At 45.8% G+C, this 25,305-nt stretch overlaps 1 protein-coding gene across 1 annotated transcript in view; it reads right to left on the reverse strand.

Annotated features, from left to right (window-relative positions):
- Positions 1–1,469: 1,469 nt before the first annotated feature.
- Positions 1,470–25,305, reverse strand: part of SELENOS (selenoprotein S) — a 33,363-nt gene continuing 9,527 nt past the window's right edge. The window contains exons 3-6 of the mRNA XM_088452870.1: positions 15,883–15,989; positions 3,661–3,750; positions 2,777–2,864; positions 1,470–2,187 (exon numbers count right to left, since the gene is read on the reverse strand). Of these exons, the coding sequence (XP_088308996.1) occupies positions 2,108–2,187; positions 2,777–2,864; positions 3,661–3,750; positions 15,883–15,989 (365 nt within the window). The 3' untranslated portion in view covers positions 1,470–2,107. The remainder of the gene's footprint in view (positions 2,188–2,776; positions 2,865–3,660; positions 3,751–15,882; positions 15,990–25,305) is intronic.

Below are 25,305 nucleotides of genomic sequence, written 5' to 3' on the forward strand. Positions count from 1 at the left end.
AATGTTCTACAGAAAGAAAAGCCATGTTATTGTATACACAACACTACATACTGTACAGCAGTAGCTCTTAATAGTAGTGACATGTATACAAAATAATATTACCAACAATCTATAACTTGTGATGTATATACAACGGTATATTAATGGCTTAGTTCAGTCATGTCACAAACATTGGTTCATCCAACAAAACGTCTGCCATCATGTCGTCCCCGTTTATATATTTTATGATCTGCACAGTAAACCAGAATATTAGATGCCATTCCGCTTGCTTTTGATTACTTACATAAAAAAGCCACATTCTAATAATAATAATAAGAAAAAAAAAGGGTGGTTTGATTATACTCATTGGCCATCAGAGCAGCCCTGTATGAGTTGCCTTGCCGTCTGCAGGAAAGCCCTGGTAACTTGGAAAGTTGGTTTACAAGCGAAGACATTTTATTATTTATTTAACGCACACATATTCTGCAGCTCCTACAGAGACATCAGTCCCTGCTCAGTGTAGCTTACAGTCTATATTCCCTACACACACACATACATACACCATAGGGTTCATTATTATCAGGAGCCAATTATCCCTGCCAGTATATATTCAGATCATGAGAGGAAAACGGAACACCCAGAGGAAACCCACGCAAGCATGGGGAGAATATACAAACTCCACACAGTTATGGCTGCGGTGGGAATCATGTCCACGACCTCAGTGCTGTGAAGCAGTAATGCTAACCACTAAGCCAACTGTGCTGCATAACAGCTTCTGGTAATTAGTTACAACTAGAAAGCCAAAGGGAGACAGGTAATGTGGCTTTATTACAACAAATGTTTTCAAAGACAAGAGAAAGGGGAAGTGGTGTGTTACAATATGGATAATAATGGACACAGTTTTATTATCTTTCTAAACAATGCATAACTGTATAAAACACTGCTAGCTTCCCCATGTGTGAACCAATGCAATACGTCATTCAGAAGTTGAGAGCCACCACGCGGACATTTATGAAAGCTAGTCATACTTGTCTACCCTCCCGGGACCTGCGGGAGACTCACGATTTTCCGGGTAACCCCCCGCACCCCAGGAAGTTTAGGCACTTGTCCAGCATGCTGCCCACTTCCTAGTGGAGTGGGGAGAATATTCCCGGGGATCTGCGGGTCCATGCGGCGGGTTCTTATGACGCGTTTCTATGAGAATCGTGTCATTTAGTCCCGCCCCCTAATTAAATATGCAGCGTTTGTGGCATATTCCCATGAGGGATGGGGCTTAATGGTGCAACCCGTCCGGCCCCATCCCCAACACAGCCCACCTGCTACTCCTCCCCAGGCTTCTCCCGGGAAGGGAATCTCAGATGTCGGCAAGTATGAAGCTAGCGCAAATTAAAATGTAGTTCTTTTACTAGTTCAGTTTAAACAACATGAAGACTATTTGCAATCATTTTCATAACTGTCCTCAGATATGCCAAACAATGATGACCAATGGGTAAAAGCTATTTTTTTATTATTTTTTGTTTTAATTACACATTTTTAGATTCTATTAAATACAGGCCTCTCTTTTCTTTAAACTCCTGTAAGGTCTGATATTAATGAGGCAATTCTGTACATAACTGCTTGAAAAAGGTGCCTAATTATCTAGAGTGGAAGATCTAAAACTGGTCTTTCCAGACAGAGATCTCACCACATGTATTTAATGGTGTAAAGTGTCTTTGTTTATCTGTTAACATCAAATGCAACAATGAGAAGACATTTGTATATAGGGTTAACCACCATATATCATCAGTCAACCTTATTGGTTTCAGACCATTTGTAAGGATGACATCATTCAGAGCGTCAGACCACAGTGAAAATTTTATAGCATCGTCTGTTAATTTGAGTTGTCACCAGCTTTTCCAGAAATTCAACATTTCTCTCTAAATTCAGGTGTTGCCTTGTTAATTTGAGACACACACAGCAGCCGGCTATAGCAGAAAGGACACAATATACTGTACATCCAGTTTCTACTCCAGATGACGCTTAGACACGAGACCCTTAAGGGTAGAAAGAGACGCTACGTTTGCAGGTGGTACAGTCCCTTCACCTTGCTGGTATTCTGAAAGGAGTAATACCAGCAAGGAGTTTAACCTCATCCCCCTGAAGACGGGCCTCTTCTTCCAGGTCTCCAGGCACACGTACCCCCTCCATCGCCTGTCAGAGGGTTAAAGCCTGAGGGAACAAGAAAAAAAAAAAAGTGAGCTGCACGTTTAGACCTCACACAAATGTGTCTCTATATAGAAAGAAGTATGGCTAATCCTAGAAGGGTTTCATTGCCATAGTGGTCAACTAATATTTACTAATGACGCACAATTACAACTGAAAAAGACTGCTATAGCTCTCCCTTTGCTGGTCAGTACGAGTAAGAAGTTTGGAAGCCTCCTATGTTCCTGCCTACTGCAGGCTCTCTGAATACAGCACTGTATAATGATGCACAATATCTCTATGTCCGGCCTCATAATGTTCAGCCTTGTGAATACACACAGGGCCAGAGGTGCAGCAAAGGGGTGAATACAGATATAATGCAGCCTAACACTCAGCTGTGGTATCCAGATTGTTAATGTGGAGTACGAGTGTCCCAGGGCTGTCTGCCCCCCTGCAGTATTATTGGCAGTATATACAGCATTCATAGTGTGTACACATATATTGAATAGTTTACATTTGGCAGTGTAAAGTCAAAACATTACTGGTTTATTTTAAACCTTTTTTTTTTTTTTCTAACTTCCCTCCCTAGTGCCCAGCATTTCTAGCACATACTGACCACTGCCTCTGAGAGGTCTCCGATCTGGGTTTGGCTTGGCAGCAGATGATGATGATGATGTGGATGTACTGGGAGATGGCTCCTGGGGCTTTAGAGGGGAAGAGAAAAAAAAAATTAAACTGACTGTATACGTTAGAGTAAGAAAACTTTTCTAAATACAACCATTATTATTTATGCTCTTTTATTTTAAAATTGCAGGTTGGAACGCTTGGGACCACGCTGCCAATCTCAGGAGTAGTATGCAGTGATTGGGAAGGGACATCGGGGTTGGATCCGTGTGTGATACAGTGGGGATGGGTGCCCTAGGTCGACACAGTGACCATGACGACATGACCATGTTGGTGCCAGGATCCCAACATGAGTCTAACCATGCAAGTTTTAGAACTCTAAACATGTTGGTAAGTGGCATGTTTAAAGTTATAATACCCGCATGGTGAAAATGCTGTATGTAGTATTAGATCCAGATCAGCATAGACACTGTGGACATGTGTTGACATACTAGCCACATACCATACAGTGCATTCCAGCTTTCATATCACAAGACGTTTCATAGGCTACTAAATAGAATGTCTGGGTTGGTATATTACTGTGTATTCACATAAAGTTGAAGGGGATGGCATTTGTCTTGCCCTGTGACAAGTGGAAACCTGTGGCGGAAATAAGACAGGACACACTGATTGTACCTTACGACGTGCCACAAGCAGCAATGATATGTGCGGCAGAGAGGTGGCATATACCTTATTACCTTTGCTATATACAGAGATCAGCAGATCTTGTCCTATTTAACCACTGGTTTTCTGAAATGATGCTTCACTTGGAAATCCAGATATTGATCAATGACCATGCTAGGATCTGGTCCCTGACAGACCGGTCTATTATGTCACCTGACTGAGACGAGAGGTCATCCTGGAACTCTTTCCTTCTTTCATACTCTCCCAACTCTGAATCTTTCGATTTCTCTTCTCTTCTTCTAGCTGAAATATAGCAGAAGGACAAGAGGGTAAGCAAATAAGATATAGAGTATATATACAGTAAGGGGCAGACAGTGTCCTCGGGTTGGGTACGTGATCCCGGCGCACACAATGCCAGACAGCAACCAACACCGGTTTCCCATCCTAGTATCAATTGAAACTACTTGTGAATTCAATTATGTAGGATAGTGTAGGAGAAGAAAATGATCAGAACAGGGAACAGGCACAGAATACTACTAAACTGACTTACCAGGTTTCTAAGCATTTTCATGGTAAGAGAACAGAATACATCCAATTTTCTGACCTCAAAATTTGTGACTGGATGATTATCATCTTTAATTTATAAAAAGACACCACAAGAGTTCCCTAGCACCATACATAATGGATGAAACATACAGCAAAATCACATAGTACATGGGAGATGAAACCATAACACTTATAACAAAGTCCACAACTTTATAAAGCAACAGAAACGTAACAATTATAATCTTACGAGAACACACCGCAAAATTCTCAAATAATTTAGGAGGACCTTTGTTGTCAATAACGTTCAATAAACTGAATATCTGGCAAGAAATTTGAAATGATCATATACAGAGCACCATTTTTGTACTCCCTTAATGTATGCCTTTAAACATTAGTCAACCAACATTGAGCATGCAAAATGACTAAACTGTTATGCTACTAGAGACTATGAAAATGGCAGGTGGTATTGTATGGAACATATAGAAGTGTAACCTCACATTCAGATTCCTTAGCTCAGGATGGCTGCACATCTTGCAATTATCGCAGCGGATATTATTGGGTAATTAGCCAAATGATCAGCACGTGGCACCAAAACAGCTGCGATGCCAGACAATCAAAATAGATAGGAAAATGATTGGGCATGTCAGAAAACATGGCGGGAAGGAAGCCGCCATCATTCCGTATGAGCAGTTCTGTTCGGATTCCACCAACAGCCAAGAGAGTGACGCGCCAGCTTGGCTCGAGAGTCGAACGGCCAGCTCACAATCCCTTTGGCTTTCGACCGTAACTGGACTTGCGTCATGGCAACGTATATGGCCACCTTTATCATGTGTGTCATGGATCTGATCCACCACTGTCATGTGTGCAGCCAAATCCCCTACATAACTGTAGCATTAAGAGGTGCAGCACTATACAAGATCATCCGAGAGAAACGTCTCCTATATTACTTATGGAAAATATAATTAATGCAAAGTGCAAACATAACACAACAAAAGCCAATGTATGGAAAAACACAACGGCTCAAAACAAGTTTGAATGAATCAAGAGAGCTTGGACCAGACATAATTAAACTTAAATCATTGCGTGGATTAAAAAAAAAAAAAAAGTCAAAATGAACTATACAAGGATGATCAAATAAGGTATCTTCAGGGCAAATCTCATTCAACCTATTCACCCCTGTTATCTTTGCTTAACTAGAATGAACAGAGAGCTAGTAAATTCTAATGAATGCCAAGTAAGATATAGTGAAGACACTTTAAATTGCAACAGTACAATAAAATAACTTATTTGACAAAGTGTATATAATTATACAGTACTGTAGCTGTACAGGAAGTATGACAAATGTATAGAGGCACGGTCTAGTAAAATACAAAAAACACACAGGTGCACTAATTGAAGAGATCACATTCATAAAATATAGACCATAAAGTGCATCCACCACACAGCATTAATATAATTACAAGTTTTTAATCTGCATCTGTTCAGGTAATAGTATATATGTGGCCACAGGCTAAACCGTTCTTATTGTGTTGTATTGCATGCAAAAAGTTAGTTATTCCAGATAATTTATTCCTGATGAGTTGATGCTTCTGTACAGCTACTTACACTGTCAAATAAGCCATTTCATTGTACGATTACCATTTAAAGTTTCTGTGCTATATCTTACCTAGCGTTCATTAGCAATTACTCCGCTCTTTGTTCATTTTATTTAAGTAATATAACAGTGGTGAATCTATATCTATATATGTATACAACACACTTAAAGCTTTTAATTGGGTGTGTGGTATAGAGCTTGACTTTCTATTTTTTTTTAAATAAATGTCAGAAAAGGGAGCATTAGATCACAGAGTACTCATGGTAAATACCAGGCGGATAACACATGAAGATATGATCACTATTGCGCAGTCTGATCACACTACACTCACCCATCAGTAACAGCATCAGTACATAGGATTAAACTGGTTACTTAGCACGTAGGTATTTTAGGGTCAGTTTATGCAACACAATTAGCGTAATCCCTGCAGCATATCTTCCCACCATGGAACTTTACGCTCACTGCTGAGTCAGCTATATATGGCATTTATTAAACTTCCCCACAGGCATAGGAGAACCATTTTGTACATACAGTACAGGTATGCCTTCTCTGTACTAGACACAAAATAAACAGAAACCCTTTCCAATACGATTTGTCACTAGAACGTTTTAGAGGAGCATTTAACCCATCATACGATTTGCTGTTTAGGTTATATAAAAAGTACAATAGATAAATTTGCTCAGATCACCAGATTGGCCATCTAGAAATCTATTGACAGACATGGAGCCTGCAGGAGTCAGAAGTGGTTGATAAAAGGGGAACAATAGTGTCTATTCAATAAAATGTAAACACAAATGGGGCCACTCTACTAATTTCCTTAAACAGCGATTTAAAATTGCTATTGTTCAGCCACAAATCAATTATAAAACTCTTGTTTTACAAACCTCTGGGGGTTAGATAGTGTTAGCAAATAGCCATGGAGATTGACAAAAGTACACTCACTGGTATCAGACTGTGTATTTTGTGTCAATGCCAGAGAGGAGAATGGAGAAAAATGTATACGTGTTTGGAGCTTATCAATGGGATCTGTACATTTAGCATACAATGAAAAATCTATTAACATGAATGGGTTAACTGAAACGAATGAGAGAAACTCTGCTGATAATTAAACAAACTAAACATTAAAATATAAATAAATCGGGCAGAGTTTAGTCCCTTCTCTATATCCTTAACCAGCTCCTGACATCCTGGACAGGCTTCCAATAAGAGAGCCCTGAGCATGGACTTCCCATGACAAATACCTCTATGGGTGCAGGGGAGACTACTGGCCCTGTGCAGGAAGGTGCTGCCAACCCCCCAACGGACTGTGGAGGCAAGTTTGGGACCTCTGGAATGTCAACTGCCACCGAAGTGGTCCCAGAAGAACAGAAGTGCCCGTTGTATTGTCCATTATACCAAGACTAGTAGTTTTAACCATCAGTTGGTCACTTGGTAGTGTAGCCTGCGTTGAAGGGTTCCCCTCTCTCCCCAGCTGCAAGCTTGCCAGCCTGTCCATCGCAGCATTAAATGCCTTTAAGGGGGGCATGCCCAGCTCCCACTTAGAATGAAGGACAGGGTTTGCACTTGCGGTATAATGTCTTATATGTGATATAACCAGTGATGGACTCATTTTCTCAAAATGAGCAGGTCCTGCAGGACACGCTGTTCCAATCACAAACAGTGTGGTGCACAGATCAGCAAATGAGAAGTGTAGCAGGAGAAGACACACATGTAACTGTTTCAGGTGTGACATTTTGGCTTTCAACCTGTGTGCATAGCTGGGAATTATGCGTCACGGAGTGATGTGTATAAACCCCCCACATCTATACATACTGCACTGACCCTGTGTATAAACCCCCCCACACATCTATACATACTGCACTGACCCTGTGTATAAACACCCTACATCTATACATACTGCACTGACCCTGTGTATAAACCCCCCACACATCTATACATACTGCACTGACCCTGTGTATAAACCCCCCCACACATCTATACATACTGCACTGACCCTGTGTATAAACCCCCCCACACATCTATACATACTGCACTGACCCTGTGTATAAACCCCCCCACACATCTATACATACTGCACTGACCCTGTGTATAAACTCCCCCACACATCTATACATACTGCACTGACCCTGTGTATAAACACCCCACATCCATATTAGATAGATAGATATCTATAAATCACACCCTGGAGAGCAGGCCCGCAGGATAGCTTGCTCTGAGACACTGTTAATACAAACCTATTCAATTTGGTCTATATGGAGGGAAAAGCCTGATGGTTTCCAGAAGTTGGACAAATAAGGAATCATTGTGATTGCTCTTGCTGTTGAATAAGTGGTGAATTCCACTATATAAAGGTACACCCCCATCTACACAGAGGGTGATTATCTTTGGTGATGGTCACATCATTTACATATTTAATGCACTAGGAGGCGCTCTTTTCTCCACCCTTTTTTGTTATATATATATATATATATATATATATATATATCCAATACTGTGCACCGGCACTCCCGCACTCTGTGTCAAAGGGCAAAGCCCATTACCTGCTCTGGTGCCCTCCAAGGAGGACAGCACCCCCAAAATGTAATAACAACAAATGTCAGTCGGCACTCAGAGTCTCAGTGAATCCAATACCCTCACCAGAGGGATTTAATAGTCAATGGTCGACGTTTCGAGGTGATCCACCCCTGTCCTGAGGAAGAAGATGCTGCATCAAGCATTGAGGAATGACAGGCAGCTGACTGCCCCTGCCTGTCTGCGAAGATGGAGCTGCCGGAGGGACCCTATCGCAGCTGCTAGCGATATAGGTAAAGGCCGCAAAATGCGTTCCCCCACTATGTAGGCGATATCTGTACTGATGCTCAGTGGTCTATTTTTCTCCTTCATCCACTAGGGGGCACTGGAGGCTTCATGACAGGGGGGTATAGATTTGTGCTAACCGGGAGCTGGCACTTTAAATTTAGAAAATGAAACTAGCTCCTCCCCCTCTATACCACCACCCTACAAGCCAGTCTTCGTAAACTGTACCCGAGGAGAGCTGGAAAAAACAAACTGAAGAAGAGGAGGTGAAGCAAGTACACAATGACAAACACCACAACTAGTGTAAAAGGGTCTTAAAAAAAAAAAAAAGTAGAACAAAAAAAATCTAATCAGTCATAACGTATAATGACAACCAACCATGGCAGGAAGGAACAGCACCGGGTGGGCGTCCAGTGTCCTCTGTGGAATCGTAGAAAGGGATTTATCGGTAAGTATCAAATCCTGTTTTCTTCTTCATCCACTGGGGGACACTGGAGGCTTCATGACAGTGGGGATGTCCCAGAGCTCCCATCCCCGGCGGGAGAGCGCTGAGAAGCCTGTAGAACAGCACGGCCATATTAGGAGGCAGAGGCCGCGAACATATCAAAAAGGTAAAACCGCACAACCAAGTTGAGCAATGAAAACCCAGCTGGCAGCCGCCCAAGAGGGACCCACCGAGCGCATGGAATACGCTGTAATGGAAGCCGGAGGTTCCTTAGAGGAGGCCACATAGGCCTGCCTGATGGTCAGACGGATCCAGCGTGCAATAGTCTGTTTGGAAGCTAGCCTACCAGGACAAGCGACATCATACCTGACAAACAGTGAATCTGATTTCCGTAAAGATGCGATCCTCTTCACGTAGATCCTGAGGGCTCTAATGACGTCCAGGGATCTGGAAGCTGGCGAGTCTGGAAGAACCGTCACCACAATAGTGGAACGCAGAGACCACTTTAGGAAGGAATGCCATCTGCGTATGGAGTTCAGCCCAATCCGCATGGAATACCAAGTACGGAGGATGACAGGAGAGAGCCCCAAGATCCTCCTAGCTCTGACTTCGGCCAGGCGAGTGTCGAAGTACCACCTGCCACAAGAGTTACTTAAACGCAATAGTCTCTAACGGTTCAAACAGAGAAGACTGCAAGAAAGAGAAAAATATCCAAGCCCCACGGAGCCGTGGGAGGAACAAAGGGTGGTTGTAACCGGATAACCCCCTGCAGGAAAGTCTAAACATCCGGGAGTAAGGCCAGTTTCGTCTGGAAGAAAATGGACAGTCCTGAAACCTGAACCTTCAGGGATCCAAGACGTAGGTCCGCTGAGAAGATTGAAGGGACTCCATCTTGAACTTGAGTACTCTCAGGTAGGGATTGAGATCCTTCAGGTTCAGAATAGGTCTGACCGATCCGTCCGGCTTCGGAACCACGAACAAGCTGGAGTTGAACCCCTGCTTTAGTTCATGTGTGGGGACCTGTACCAAGCGTTCAGAAGTTAGTCTACAGCTTCCTGTATCATGACCCGTCTGTCGTCGGAAACTGGCAAACCTGTGGTGAAAAACCGAGGAGGTGGTTGAATCTGGAAATTGAGTTTGTACCCCAGGGTGATGGAGGTCCCGAACCCAGGCATCCGGACAAGATTCTGCCCACACTACCTTGAAATCTTGAAGACGAGCTCCCACCTTGGGGTCTCCCAGGTGAGAGGGAAACCAGTTATGCACTGGGTTTGGTGGAGGGCTTACTGTCCTGGTGTGTAGAGGTTGCTGTGGCTCCACCCCTACCTCTGGAACCATGAGAAGTAGTAGGTCCTCCTCTTGAACGGCCTCTAAATCTTCCTGGGGCACAAAAGGACCGAAAGGACGTTCCTGAATATGGCTTACAAGTAGCCGGAGCAGCTGAGGGGAGATAAGTAGACTTACCCCCCGTAGCCTGGGATCTCCACTTGTCCAGTTCGGGCCCGAACAAGAAGACACCGGTGAATGGAAGTGCTTCCACCGCCCTCTGATTCTGCATCAGCCTGCCACTGTCGGAGCCAAAGAGCTCTGCGGGCTGATACTGCAAGAGCGGAAGACCTAGAGGCGAGATTACATACCTCTTTTGACGCCTCGCCAATATAAGCAGCAGACTCCCCAATCTGTTCTGCTAAAGGAATAAGATCCTCAGCTGGGAACCCTGGGCCTGATTCAGACCCGCTGGTGAGCGGGTCGATGGTGCCCTAGTGCGCATGCGCACAACAGAGAGAGCTCCGTCGTGCGCATGCGCGAGATCCACATAGCGACAGCCAAGCTGTCGCTATGGGTCTCGCACCAAAGGGGGCGTGCTGTCGATGGTGAGTGACAGCACGCCCCCTTTGGTGGGCGTGCCGGGGGCGTTGCTGTCCAGATGGAGGCGTTCCCATGGGAACACCTGCCGTCTGTGGCCGGCCCCACTGACATCACTAGTGATGTCAGTGGGAGTGCTTTTGGCTCTGATAGAGCCAAAAGCACTCCTGGGCTTGCGGCAGCGAGACCCTACCGCAGGGTCTCGTCGCAAGCCCGATGGTCGCGATGGTCTTGACCATCGCGACCATCTTTTTGGCCGCTCGCATAAGCTGTGAGTGGTCACCCACAGCTATGCAAGCGGCCAGGAGGCCGCTCCATTTTTAGGTAGGAGGGCCCTGATTCAGAGCGAGCGCTCTGGTCAGAGCGTCCGGCTCTGAATCAGGCCCCCTGTCCGTAATCTATCGGGTAGTTGTTTGGCCCAGGATGCAATTGCTTTATTGACCCAGCAGCCCACCAGCGCAGGGCGAAGAATTACGCCCGTTACTGTGTAAATGGATTTTTGGGTGTTCTCCAACTTCCTGTCAGAAGACTCTTAAGGAATGGCCCCTGGTACTGGCAGAACAGTCTTTTTAGACAGACTAGAAACTGAGGGATCTACCAAAGGTGGAGTCTCACATAGCTTCCTGCTTTCTGTAGGGAAAGGGTAGGAGCACAAAAGTCAACGGGATACCTGGAATTTTTTATCTGGGTGTTTCCAAGCATTGGTCAGGATAGAATCCAGCTCCTCTGATGCTGGAAAGGAGACAGTCTGTCTTTGCTTTTTACTAAAGATAGATGGCCGAGCAGAACCCTGGTCCGCTTCCTCCACGTTTAATACCTGGCGGATTGCTAAAATCAATGCCTCTATCCCCGCAGAAGGGCGCGGGACGTGATCACGGCATTTGTGAGCCCCTCCACCGACTTAGCTAGGGACCGAGCCCAGGCCAGTTCAGTGGGTAAGAGGGTAGACTTCTGAGATCTGGAAACCTCTCTACCCTTACAAGAGGCCTCCAGTTCTGAAGACAGGTGTGACATAACAGAAATGAACTGCGCCGCCCAAGTCTGCGTTGCCTGCGTCTGGGGTGATCCTTGAGCCTGCTGCTCTGATTCACAATTGTCACAACAGGGAGCTAGATGATTGCCCCTGTGTAAATTTTTCTGCACATTTTGTGCAAAAAAAAAAGTCTTCTGTGAAACTTTAGATCCCCTTCCAGCCATAGTACACAACACTTACATACAAACTAGACAGTAGTGTAGTTCCACAGCAAAAGACAATATTTTTAACTATTTGAAATGCACTACACTACATAACCAACCCGGCACCCACCGCCCAGGGGTCCTGGGGATAGCCCCGTGCTATCAGCCTATGCCTGGGGTGCCCTGGAGAGGGGAACTCCTTTATTGGGGGGGTCAGGGTTAATGCTTTGGCTGGGGGGCCAGGTGAAAAGGCTCCCCTGGCTGTGGCATTAGCCCCCCAGCAAGAACAAGTCCGGTGCTGGTTCTGGATAATACAGGGGGACCCTACTCAATTTTTCCCCCTGTATTTCCAGAACCAGATCAGAGCCCAGTGCTGGTTACGCAAAGTACGGGGGACCCCTACGTCGTTTGTCCCCTGTATTTAAGCACACCCATCCACAGGGGGGGGGCATGCCATTTTTTTCTTTTTATTTGCACAGGTTTTTTTTTACCACAGCAGCACAGACGGGTCTCACTGACCCGTCCATGCTCTGTGTCAATGACACAGATGCAAGTAGCATGGATCTCCCTGGTCCGTGTTACATGTATCTGTATCGTGTACGATATGACAAACAGCATACGATGCGTGTCACATCGTACACGATAGGTCAAAATCTTAGTTTTTCCGTAAGATCTATGATCCAGCTATAAGACGGCGGGGACGCGCATCGTAAACGTACAAAAACACGATGTGCACGATTGATCGAAATCGTTCACATCATGCAAAAAATAATTAAAAATCACACGGTGTATGGGCCGCATTACAGTAGACACTGAGATATATAGAGAGATAGGAGATAAGGGCAGAGAGGGAGGAGAGCAACACCCGCCCAAACAGTGCTGTTAAAAAAATCACAGCAAGTAATATTACACTGTGCTCCTATAAAGCCTAAACCCCACTGGTCACTCACAAATCCTGGGGAGGCAGTCTCAGTCTCAGCACAGCCAGCCAGCAGTATTGTAATGGCAGTCGGCGCCGGTGCAGCTGGGAGAAAGGAGAAGACTTTCAGCGTTACGCTCCACCCCCCGCTATGGCACCCGTTTTAATTTGTTATATGGTGTCCGTGGACTGCCGCTGCCTAGCAAACACCGCCTTTGTTTGTCAATGGCAACCCCGCTAATCGGGGAGCCAGGTTTATACTCACAGAACTGCCGAGGCTGCCGGTGGCAGTGAGGCTAATGGGAGACGGCGACGTGTGCCACATGCAGCGAGTCCTGGTACTAACCCAGAGACAGTGGTCTCTGTAGCCAAGGACCTGTGTGCGAGCCGTAAGCAGCTGCGATAGGGTCCCCCGGGCATCTCCTTCGTCGCAGACAGGCAGGGGCAGTCAGCTGCCTGTCATTCCTCAATGCTAGATGCAGCATCTTCTTTTAACTAAACTATGCCCTGAGGAGAAGCCAAAAGTATGACCAGCTACCTTGGGCACAATACTTAAGCCGCCCATACACGGTGCGATATAGTAGCCGATCCGACGGATTGGCACGTTATAGCTATATCGTACAGTGTATTGGCATGATATCGTCCCGTGCGTGCTCCCGTGGGGTCGTACATCGCATCCCCAGATCGTATGGAAAATTCACTCGATCTGGGGATGCGATGTATGACCCCATGTCACGCTATGCGGGTGAGGGAGGGGGGGTGCCCACATATTGGGCGGTCGCCACCACTTTGCTCCGTGTGTGGGGACCGACCAATATATCGGGCATCGGATAAGCCGTTGTCATATATGCTGCATATCGCACAGTGTATGGGCCGCTTAAGACTGGCTTGGAGGTTGGTATAGAGGGGGAGGAGCTAGTCTCACTTTCTAAATTTAAAGTGCCAGCTCCCGGGTTAACACACATCTATACCCCACTGTTATGAAGCCTCCAGTGTCCCCTAGTGGACGAAGGAGAAAAATAGACCACCGAGCGTCAGTACATATGTCACCTTCATAGTGGGGGGGGGGGGGGGGGGGAGGAATTCTGCGGCCTTTACCTATATCTCTAAGAATGCAGCCTATTAATTCACTACAAGGTATTATGATGGCTGGAGTCTCCGACCCACCTAATTGTGGTACCATACAAATATACTATGACTTTTACCAAGAACAAATGCTGGAATGAGGCGACGCTAGACTAAAGCTGACCCATGCAGGAGATGCCAGCTACAACCCGTATCACTGGGGCTCGTTAATGCTGTTGAAATAGGATTGCAGTCAATGTCTGATCATTATAGTGAAACCAAGCAGATTATTATTGACCACTGCAATTAATATCAGATATAGCTTCAGACTAAGCCAGTGGTTCCCAAAATTTTTGGAATCGTGGCACCCTAGTGCATCAGAATTGTTTTCACGGCACCCCTAAGCCAAAAGTTTGTTATTGAGAAATTCAGAAAAAAATTAGTCAATTAGTAAAGTGAAGTAAATTGTGCTTACCTGTCATCCTTGGGTCCAGTTATGTGGTGGTCGACAGGTTTGTGCTTCTGTTTGTCCACATATTTACATTACATTGACCATAAATAAATTTGATTTGGTGCTGGACCACCAACCTGAGGCACCCCTGCAAGTGTCCCGAGGCACCCCAGGGTGCCTAGGCACACAGTTTGGGAACCCCTGGACTAAGATATTCACTCTACAGCCTGGTTTCGTCTATACCTAACAGCAAGAGCTGAGAGACAAGGAAGAACCCAGCCCAGGTTAGACAATGTCCCTGCTTTGTATAAAAAGATTAAGTATCAGCCTGCTACTAGTGAGAGCATGTTCTTCCATCTCTGACACCGAGAGGAGCAAGACAAACATTGACACAGATATTACCAGGCAGTTAAAGGGATTGTTTTTTCTTTTAAATGTTATCTTACTATGTAAGCTATACGGAAAGTACAATGATTCCCCATCCAAGAGAATTACAGAGTTCATGCAGGTCGCCAGTACCACTCCCTTACCGTATGGTCCCAGTGTTCTCAGGTTATTCCCTGTCTCTGGAAATCTGTTTTTCTAGAAGTTAACTTCCTGATGCACCTAGCTTAACTAGAAACAATAAGCTCCTAAACTGTGTTATACAAGCATCAGTCGTGCTGCAAAACATGTAAAGAACTACTGCATAGGGGAAGCATCACATGTGCAGTGTGTCGGTTTCCTATTGTTGTATCAGGTCTTCTCGGTACATTACCGTGTCTGTGTTCTGATACACACACAGTATGGTTTCTGTTCTGGCCTCAGCTCCCTCCTATGATTCAGGCAGGGATATGATGTATTATATCTGGCACTCAGCTGTGAGCTGTTCAGATTCTCACATCCCCGTCTGCTCTGAGGAGAGAAAGCTGCCAGGACCTAGATTTCATTATTTGCTTTGGGTGAAAGAGCCAGCCCTTTGTACTGCCAACATGACTATTGTGATGCAGTGTGGGGAACCCTGCCAGGAGATCTCCCATCATCTGTTACTAAGCAGCATTACAGCATGAAACCTTACCAAGAGCCAATGAGAGAGTAACTTGTAGCTTACATTCAGAGGAAGAAGGTTATTACTGTGCTGTTTGTAGATCGCACTTTGCATGATCTGGGGGTTTAATATTGTACTCCATCTGAAGATTCACAGTGGGCTGATTGTTACATGGCACCCACTGCCTATAGATAGTGACTGACCACTTGACAGAAATGCACTGTGGAAAGGTGTGATCATATTCAGAGACGAAAAGTGTTATGTCATGGAACATGAAAATCTTGCTTTTTGGCCTGTATCAGGTCCAATTAAGACATTGTCCTAAATATGTGGGAGGAATTACAGCCATCTGTATTTAGGATCTATCAGAGCAGTGGTGTGAAGTCAGGGTACCACAGAATAATGCATTTCCCCACAATGGAAATGTTCAGATCTGAAGCATGTAGGTAACCTACATGCTTCAGATCTGAACATTTCCATTGTGGGGTTTAGTTGTCCTTGAAGTTACCAGGAAAGGCAACTGGTCACAATGCAAGTCTCTACTACTTACCTGCCTCTGCTTTTCTTTAAATATTTCGGCCTGAGCATTGAGGTCCTCCTGCATCCTCAGCCTGGCTGCAGCCACCGCTTCCTCTCTTCGGAGCACTACTTCTGGGTCTGTAGACAAACACAAGATCACGGTGTGGTCAGGCAAAGCTTTCTTAATAGTAGACACTGAAATACAAATATCTTGCCAGTAAACAATAAGGAGAGGCAAGATTTCTACTGGGAAATTCAGTTTTTAGGTAAATCCAAACCCAGAGTGTTACTGACCTGGGGACCGGCATTCAGATGGATCCCCTTATTTTTCACCCTTTGCTCTTGCATGCTCCCACACGGATAACATTGGTGGTAAACAAGCTGCCTGTCTGAAAATTGTTTATAGGATGTGACCTTCGTGCCCTCTTAGAAACAGGGAATGCTGCAACAAGATGGGAATCAGTATGATTTAACGCCGGCCGCACGGTAAGCATTTGCTAACCCTATTCTACACCCTAACCCTCCCTGAGGGGTGCCTAACCCTAACCTTCCCCCCCCTCCAAGTGCCTAACAATAATCCCCCCTCTAAGTGCCTAAACCTAACCCACCCTTCCCCGCCACCTAAACTTAAGTCCCCTGGCGGGGGTGCCTAACCTTAACCCCCCCCCCTTCCCCTAGCCTATCCCTAACCTCCCAGGGGGGTGCCTAACCCTAAGTGTCGTTCCCCCCCCCCCCCCCCCCGAGAGCCCTAAACCTAGACCATTAGGCCCCTGCCAGGATTAGACTGTCGGAAAGCCGGCGGTCGGGATTACGTCCCTTTATTCTATATAAATGATGTGCTAATAGAATTTTTTATTTTTTTCCTAAAGCTGGGTACCTTTACGTGCCTTAAGCTGGGAACACACTAGGACTAACAAATCGGCCACTCAGCTATTCTGCCGCCCTATCTGATGATTGGTAAGCACATACACCCTTGCCAACCGTCAACCCGGTGCGTCGTGATTGATGTCACAAATGGGCTGGCATTTAACGTGCCCGTCCAGTTCATCTGTCAATCATCAGTGGCCTCTGCAGCAAGTTACGGGCGGGCGGCTGACCGCCGTACACACAGCAAATATATCTGCAGATATAACTGCCATCAGCTGTGCAGCACAGCCGACGCGATACGTCTGAACGACGTATTGCTAGTACACACTACCCGACACGCCCACGATATCGACCATTCAATTGAACGGCTGACATGTCGGCCAGTGTATGCTCAGCATTAGATGCACCTGAAGGAACATCCGATGCATGCCCCTCCCATCAGAGGTTCCATGCTTTTATATTCTCACAGAAAACACCATTTTATCATGCAAAGAGTCCGTTCCTAAAGTCACAGAACACTGGGCCTGATTCAGAGCCGGACGCCATTTGCGCAAAAGGGGTGGCTATTCAAATGAACCGTTCGCTCTTTGCTGTCTGTTCACGCCTCTATGTCTGAACGAGCGAACAAAACTTGCGGTCGTTTTTTGGGAACTACACCCCCTGGCCGCTCGCATCCTACATCATGTCCGCTATTTATTAGATTAATCGAGTACATCGACCAGCGTATGAACTGCTCGCTATGCTTGTGGTTGGTTTTTCCTACCGCAATCATGCGAGCAGTTCTGGCTATAAAATAACCCAGTGACGTGGTCAATGACGCTGCTGTATTAATTATGCACACCCATAAAACGCCCGTTTTGACCTTTAAGCACGCCTGCGTTCTGATCTCCACTCCCCGCTTTCAAGCACCTTCCCCTGTTACCATCCACATACGCCTCCTCCTGTCACTCAAAATAGCAGGCATTCGCTATTTAGCGAACAAACGATTTTCGGCCGCACTGACTGGTTCGCGCATGCGTATTACGATCCGTACGCATGCGCAGTTGTGCAAACATCGCTCGGAACGAACAAGCGGCTCTGAATCAGGCCCACAGTCTGTACTGCACCTTCCTAAACTAATCTTAATGAGCTCTAGCCAACACTGTGCTAATATAGCTAGATAATGTGAAATAAAATGAAAAGTAACATTGAACTAAAATAGGGAGATGGCACCTGCTTTTTGTTTGGGAACTTTTTTATGATTGTATCCCTTTGAGGATATCAGAATAATTTTATGTGGGGTTAATAAAACCAATTTAGTGTTTCCTGGCACCTTAATGGCAATCGTTATACAAAACTCTCTCCTGATAGACTAGCATTAAGGGGGTCATTCAGACCCGGTCGTTAGCGCCGATGCGCTCGGACCGGGTCGATGGCCCCCCACAGAGCATGCGCACGATGCCCTACCCTAGGGTCTCGTCGTAAGCCCCGATGGTCGCGATGGTCTCTGACCATCGCGACCATCACCGAAGCGGTCGTTAGAGCTGTGGGTGTTAGCCCACAGCCTAACGACCGCAACAGAGGCGGGCGGTCAGGATGCAAGCGGCCGCCCAGTTTCTGAGCGACCGCTTGCATCCTCCGACCGCCTCTGAATGAGGCCCTAAGTCCCTTCCCCTGCTGCTTTGCCATGAGCAAGAAAAATAATTCCTTATTGATTTTCCTGGCATTACTGCAGAATAGCAGATGAAAGGAATAACAACAAGGAAGGGTAAAAAGCACGTGTTACCACAAAAGGTGTGATACAAATTAGAAGCCCAGACTAAATTGGCTGCAAAGAATGAAATAAGGTTTTAGATTAGAGTTAAAAGGTGAGGCAACAGCAGTTTCTTTTTATAAAAAAAAAAAAATATATGAATAATAAAGTTAAATCACTAAGCAAAAATTCAAAAACCTTATACCCCTTTTCCACCAAAATCCACGGTTCCAAGCCAGGTCAGACCCAGCATCTACCCCACTCCCACTGTGGCGCCAACCCAGGATGCAGTGGCGTCGCCTGGAGACGATATCACCAAGCGCCGGAAACGCCAGCTCTCCCCTGGATGCCAGACGGAGCGGACCGACGACCAGGAGAAAGGGTCCATCCCAGGGAGGGGGTCCTTCCCGGAGGCTGTGTGAGGTCACAGGGGATACGGGCATGGAGAGATTACAGCCTCCCCGTATGAAGCGGGAATGGTCTGGATCACACGGGGAGGCTGTAATCTCTGCCTCCCTGGTGACAGCTGCCACAGACAACTTTCGAATACCACCCAATCAGCATGTTGTAAACGGGTCCCGGATAGGAAACCCGGGTTACCCGTTTTCACTGAGCCTGACCAGGGTGTTACCTCCATAAAACCCTGGTCGAGACCCAGGAAGAAATGCCAGATTTTTTCCTAGGAGCCCTTTCCACTGAGCTGCTACCCGGGTTGACAAAGCAATAACCTGGGTATTTAATACAGGCACCACAGTTTTCCTGCACATCAATTAAATTAGGAGCAAATTGCATTTGGAAATGCTATTCCTACATATTTTCTTTTGCGTCTATAATGGTGTGCACAATCTGCGACTGCTTCAAAGCCGTATATATGGCAATATTACTTTATGACGGGAGGAAAACCACATAAGTACAAGGAGAATATACAAACTTCACACAGTTAGGGCCATAGTGGGAATGATACCCAAGACCTCAGTGTTAGGCAATAATGCTAACAATTACACCAACCATGCAGCCCACACATCTCCAACTGGTTTGAACAGTACCATAATTAGAGTTATGGTAAACTTCCCTAGATAACTCCTTTTCTTCGAGGTCCATAGGGTCAACAGGGATACCATGGGGGATATTATGGTTAGAGACCAGGCACCAAACAGTTAAAGTTTCAGTCCCAGGACTATAGGGGGGTTTTGACGCGCTATTTGGATTTGAAGTGAGGTGAAAAAAGGGTTACAAAATGGACAAAACCGTTGTGTACAGATGTATCAAAGGTTATATATCTATGAGACCGGCAATTGCTAAGTAAGCAGAGGGCTAAAAAAGACACATAGAAACAAAAGGATGTTCATAGCGCTTTCATTGACAAATGTGTGTGTTGGAAGAGTAGTAAGTATGTTGCGGCAGTCCCGTGTCTTGCACGCTGAGAGTGAAGCAGCGGTATAGTACTCACCCTATCTTACCCTACTGACGGCGCAGACTGGAGTCCGCTGACGACTGTTGGGAACGGGTGGTATCGGCTGTGTGCTCTGCATTATGGCCGTCCTGCTGCAGTTTCTCCGGGCTGTGTTTTTTCTGGCTCTGTGGTGCGAGCCGAAGTCCGGGGTTCCCGCTGCCGCTTCAGTCCCAGGACGTCTCGGGGTCCTCTTCAATATATATCTCGCCCCTAGCCATTGGACAGTTTAGTTAACAAGTCTCAAGTCAGGAGAAGGAAGAGCAATCGTACACAAGAAACACACAAAATTAGGGGATCTGTGACCGAAAGAAAAAATACCCAATGCAGCCAGGTGCGTCAGGGTGGGTGCCCTGTGGACTTCGAAGAAAAGGAGTTCTATGGAATTCTACCATAACTCTAATTTTCTTCTTCAGGGTCCATAGAGATCCACAGATATCATGGGGATGTCCTAAAGCAGTGCCCCTAGGGTGCGGGATGCTCCTGAGCAGAAAGGAGAACACATCACCCAAAGGAAGCATCCTGAGAGGCAAAAGTATCAAAGGCATAGAACCTAAAAAAAGTGTGGACAGAAGACCACGTGGCTGTCTTGCACAATTGTTCAGCAGTGGCACCACGACTAAATGCCCACGATGGCCCTACAGATCGAGTAGAATGTGCTGTCACCGTGCTTGGGACAGGGAGATCAGCCTGTGTGTACACCGGAGAGATAGTCTTGCGTAGCCACCTCGCCAGAGTCTGCTTATTAGCTGCCAATCCTCGTTTGTTAGAAAATCAGATGCTCTTTTTGTATTATATGGTTTTCACAGAGTTGTACGCTCCACATAGATATGGAGAGCACGAACTACAGCCAGGGAGGCTTCACCTACAGAAAGATCTGGAGCCTAAAAAGCTGGAACTACAGTTTTTTCACTTACATTAAAACGGGACACTACCTTAGGAAGGTAACCCTCCCCTGTACAAAGAACAGCTTTATCCTGGTGAAAAATCAAAACTGGAGAGCGACAAGAAAAGCGCTGCCAAATCAGAAACCCTGCAAGCAGAAGAGATAGCGAGAAGACAAAGGGTCTTTGCCATCAACCACTTCCAATCTACAGAGTCCAATGGTTCAAATGGGGGAGCATGTAGCCCCTTAAGAACCAAAGACAGATCCCATGGTGCTACCGGTGGGACAAAAGGAGGCTGAACTCGCAGAACTCCTTGGAAAACAATTCTAACATCTGGTAATGAGACAATCTTCCCCTGGAACCAGACTGACAGTGCAAAAATCTGCACTCTCAATGTAGCCAGGCAGAGACCCCGGTCTAAACCTGCCTGGAGAAAAGCCAGCATCCTGGAAATCCTAAACACTTTAGGATCATACTTTCTGTGGGAAAACCATTGACCAAAGAATGCCAAACTCTAATAAATGCAGGCAGAAGCAGGCTTCCATGCCCTAAGCATCGTGTGAATTACAGAACTGGAAAACCCTTTTGCTCTTAGGATGGAAGATTCAAGAGCCACGCTGTCAAAGCCAGACGAGGTAAGTACAGATGCAGGCAGGGGCCCTTCGTTAGCAGATCTGGTCATAGAGGAAGAGGATACGGACTGTCTACATACAGATTCTGTATGTCGGTGAACCAATGACGTCTGGGCCAAGCCGGTGCCACCAGTATTACTGTTCCACCTTCCTGCTTTAATTTCCTGAGAACTCTTGGGAGCAGGGAGATCGGAGGAAAGAGATACACCAGCTTGAAGTCCCATCTTACTGCCAGAGCGTCCACAAAGGCTACTGAGTTGTCTCTGGACCCGTACCTGGGGACCTTGCGGTTGTGACGTGATGCCATGAGATCTATCTCTGGTAGACCCCATTTGTTTACCAGGAGCTGAAACACTCCCGGGTGGAGAGACCACTCTCCGGCGTGTGTGTCTTGGCGACTTAGGAAGTCAGCTTCCCAATTGATGACTCCCGGTATGAATATTGCCGAGATGGCTGGAAGATGATGGTCTGCCCAAATCAGAACCCCTGTCACTTCTTTCATGGCTGCATAACTTCTTGTGCCTCTCTGATGATTGAGGTAGGCCACTGTTGTCGCATTTGTCGGACTTGATCTGGACCGGCTTGCCCTGGAGCAGGTCCTGTGCCATGACAAGTGCTTTGTACACTGCTCGCAGTCCCAAAATAGTTATTGGCAAATGACTTTCCAGATTTGTCCATCTTCCCTGAAAGGTGTGATGACCTGTCATTGCTCCCCATCCGCGAAGACTCGTGTCCATGGTGAGAAGCACCCAATTTGGAATCCAGAATGGACACCCCTTTTTTTTTCAGATGATCTTTTCTCAGCCACCACAGGAGGGCGTGACGAACCTCTGGAGTAAGAAGGATCCTCTGGGACTTTATTCGATGATACGGCCCATTCCACTTGGAAAGAATCAATCTTTGCAGAGGCCTGGAATGGAACAGGGCATACCCCACCATGTCGAAGGTGGATACCATTGATCCCAGGACCTGCATTGCTAACAGAATGGATACCCTTTGCTTGCACATTCACAATGATAGGGCCACAATCTTGTCCTCTGGCAGAAACACTGTCTGTGCCCAAGCTCCCTGATGTACCGTCTGCTTTGTTGGAGAAAGTGATGATTTCTTTAAAATTGATGATCCAGCTGTGCTTTTGTAAACAGGCTATGGTCAGATGAAGATGGTTTTGTAAAACAACCGGAATCTGTGCTATTATCAGAAAGTCATCCAGATATGGCAGAATTCTGACTCCCTGACGCTAGAGATAGGCCGTAATGACTGCCTTTATTTTGGTAAATACCTGGGGAGCCGTAGATAGGCCAAAGGGAAGAGCCTGAAATTGGTAATGTTGCTGAATGACACCAAACCGTAAAAATTGCTGATGGGATAGTATAATAGGAACATGTAGATATGCATCCTGAATGTCCAGGGAATGTCCATGTAATCTCCCGGCTCCATTGCCAAAATAATTGATCAGAGAGTTTCCATGTGAAACTTGGGTACATGGATAAACTTGTTAAGGGCTTTTAGATTCAGTATAGGACGATAAGCCCCATTCGGTTTCTGAACCAGAAATAGATTGGTAATAACCCCTTCCCTGTTGAAGCACAGGAACCGGGACTATTACCCCCACCTGCAGCAGGGAGTGAATGGCTTCCTGAAGGGCCAAAGCCTTTAACAACATCTGCTGGAGGATCTTTGCATAAAAACTTCTGGGGAGAATGCCTCCTGAAAGTGAGGGTATACCCCTGAGAGACCGCTTCTCGGACCCAGGCATCTGTTGTTGTTTGACACCGACAATCTGCAAACTGAAGAAGTCGGCCTCCCACCCTGGGATCCCCCAGGAGGAGGCCTAGCCCATCAGGCCGAGGGTTTGTGGTCCAGTTTATAAGATGGATGTCTTGCCGGGCCAGACCTCTTAATTTGTCACCTTGATATTTTGTGAAAACTAGACGTCTTAGAGGAAGGCTGTTCCCTTGCTTGTCCCTGAGAACTGAAAAAACGAAAAAAGAAACCTGCCTAGACTTTATAGTCACCGTAGATAGCAGACCTGCTGACTTTGAAGCTGCCAGAGTAGCTATTATTTTATCCAACTCTGCTCCAAAAAGTCCAGGGAAACCATAGAAAGGTAAAACTTCTAACACCTTCTTTAATCATGTATCAGCTTTCCAGGATCTTAAATAAAGAGCACTGCGTGCCACTATTGAAGCTGCTGATGCTTTAGAAGCTAAAGGTCCGTACAGACGTAACGATTGTTTTAACGATTTAACTAAAACGACGTCGTTATCGTTCAAAAAAATCGTTCAGTTTCCGACTTATAACAATGAACGAAAATCGTTCAAGCGCGCTCCCATTTGTACTTTATTTCAGACTGTCCAACATAAAGATTTTCATTAAGGGAAGGAACATTTTTCATTCATCGTTGTAAAAATCATTCATTACACTTCAAAAAATCGTTCACTTTTCAAGGGAAAATCTGGCAGATTATTACAAAATCGTTACGTGTGTATGCACCTTAAAATTCCAGCATCTACAGCAGCTCCTCCCAGATGTGAAGCCGCTTCCCATATATGGGAGATATACATCATTTGCTCTCTGGTAGCATTTGGTAGAGAATTTTCCAATGCTCCCATCCATTCTTCAACAGCTTTGGCTAACCAGGCTGCAGCCATAGCTGGACAAGCAACAGCTCCAGATGATGAAAAGATCATCTTAAGACATGCTTCAATCTTTTTATCTGTGGAATCCTTCAGGGAGGATGCAGACGGAATAGGCAAAGTAGCATTTCTGATCAAATGCGTCACATGAGCATCCACCGTAGGAGGTACCACCCGCTTAGTACATAAGATGTTATTCTCTTATTCACATAAAAACATTTGTCAGGGTTAGCCCATGCCTCATTCATAAGCTCAGTGAGCTGTTCAGATACAGGGAACTCCTGAATGTCTAGGACCGATTTAACCGCTTTCACTAAGGAAGGAACATCCACTGTACACGTATGTTCCTCCTCCCCCGAGCTAGACCTTGGAAAGGAGATATGCACATTATCTGTATCCTCCGATGATGCTTCTGAATCCTTAGGTTGAGCAGACTGATAAAAAGCTAACTTGTGCTTAGGCACATTAGTAACTACCGGTCTGCTATCAGCATTAGCTGGTGTCACACTCTGACTAGAATGTGGTCATCAACAACCTTCAAGGAAAACTGCACAGGAGGTGCAAACATAGCATGCTGTGTACACCCCATCCAAGGAAGCATAGAGGGAGCAGCCATACAATCCACAAACTGCTTCTTTACCTGGGAAAAAGAGGCTACCCAAGATGGCTCTTGTCCAGGGACATGTACACTGGACTGGTGAGGTGGCTCTTTATGACAGACAACACACAAATCATCCTTAATGTCCTGAGGGGACAAATAAGTCATATATGGTTTACATGAAGCCAGCACAGAGGGCTCCCCCCTCCTGTATACATTTATCTTTTGACATGTTCAGTAGAGGCAATAATTGCAATGTTATATGACAGCCTTCACAAAATCTAAATGAATGTGAAGTATTCAGAGAAAAACCTCCACCCCAAAAGGATGGAGAGAAAAAACAGTGATAGCTATAATTGACAGACAGAAATAAGACCGTGTCAATACAGCAGCTAGCAAACAGTCACATATAATGCATATGTAATATAATTACAATCGACTCTAAATCAACTACACAAACACAAAGGAGTGGTAGGATATAGAGCACTATATACCTTAACCAAGGGAGAGGTATACAGGGAGACTGACCCAATCCCTCCTGAGACCAACAGCTACAGGGCACACTGAGCGTGGATCGTGAGCGTCTCATAAAACATGGAGGATAGGCGGAGCAACCCAGACACGCAAAACCCTTCATCTAGGTCTACCT

The sequence above is a fragment of the Taudactylus pleione genome, unplaced genomic scaffold (genome assembly GCF_031769625.1).
Source record: "Taudactylus pleione unplaced genomic scaffold, aTauple2 ptg000556l, whole genome shotgun sequence".
Taxonomy (NCBI): Eukaryota; Metazoa; Chordata; class Amphibia; order Anura; family Myobatrachidae; genus Taudactylus; species Taudactylus pleione.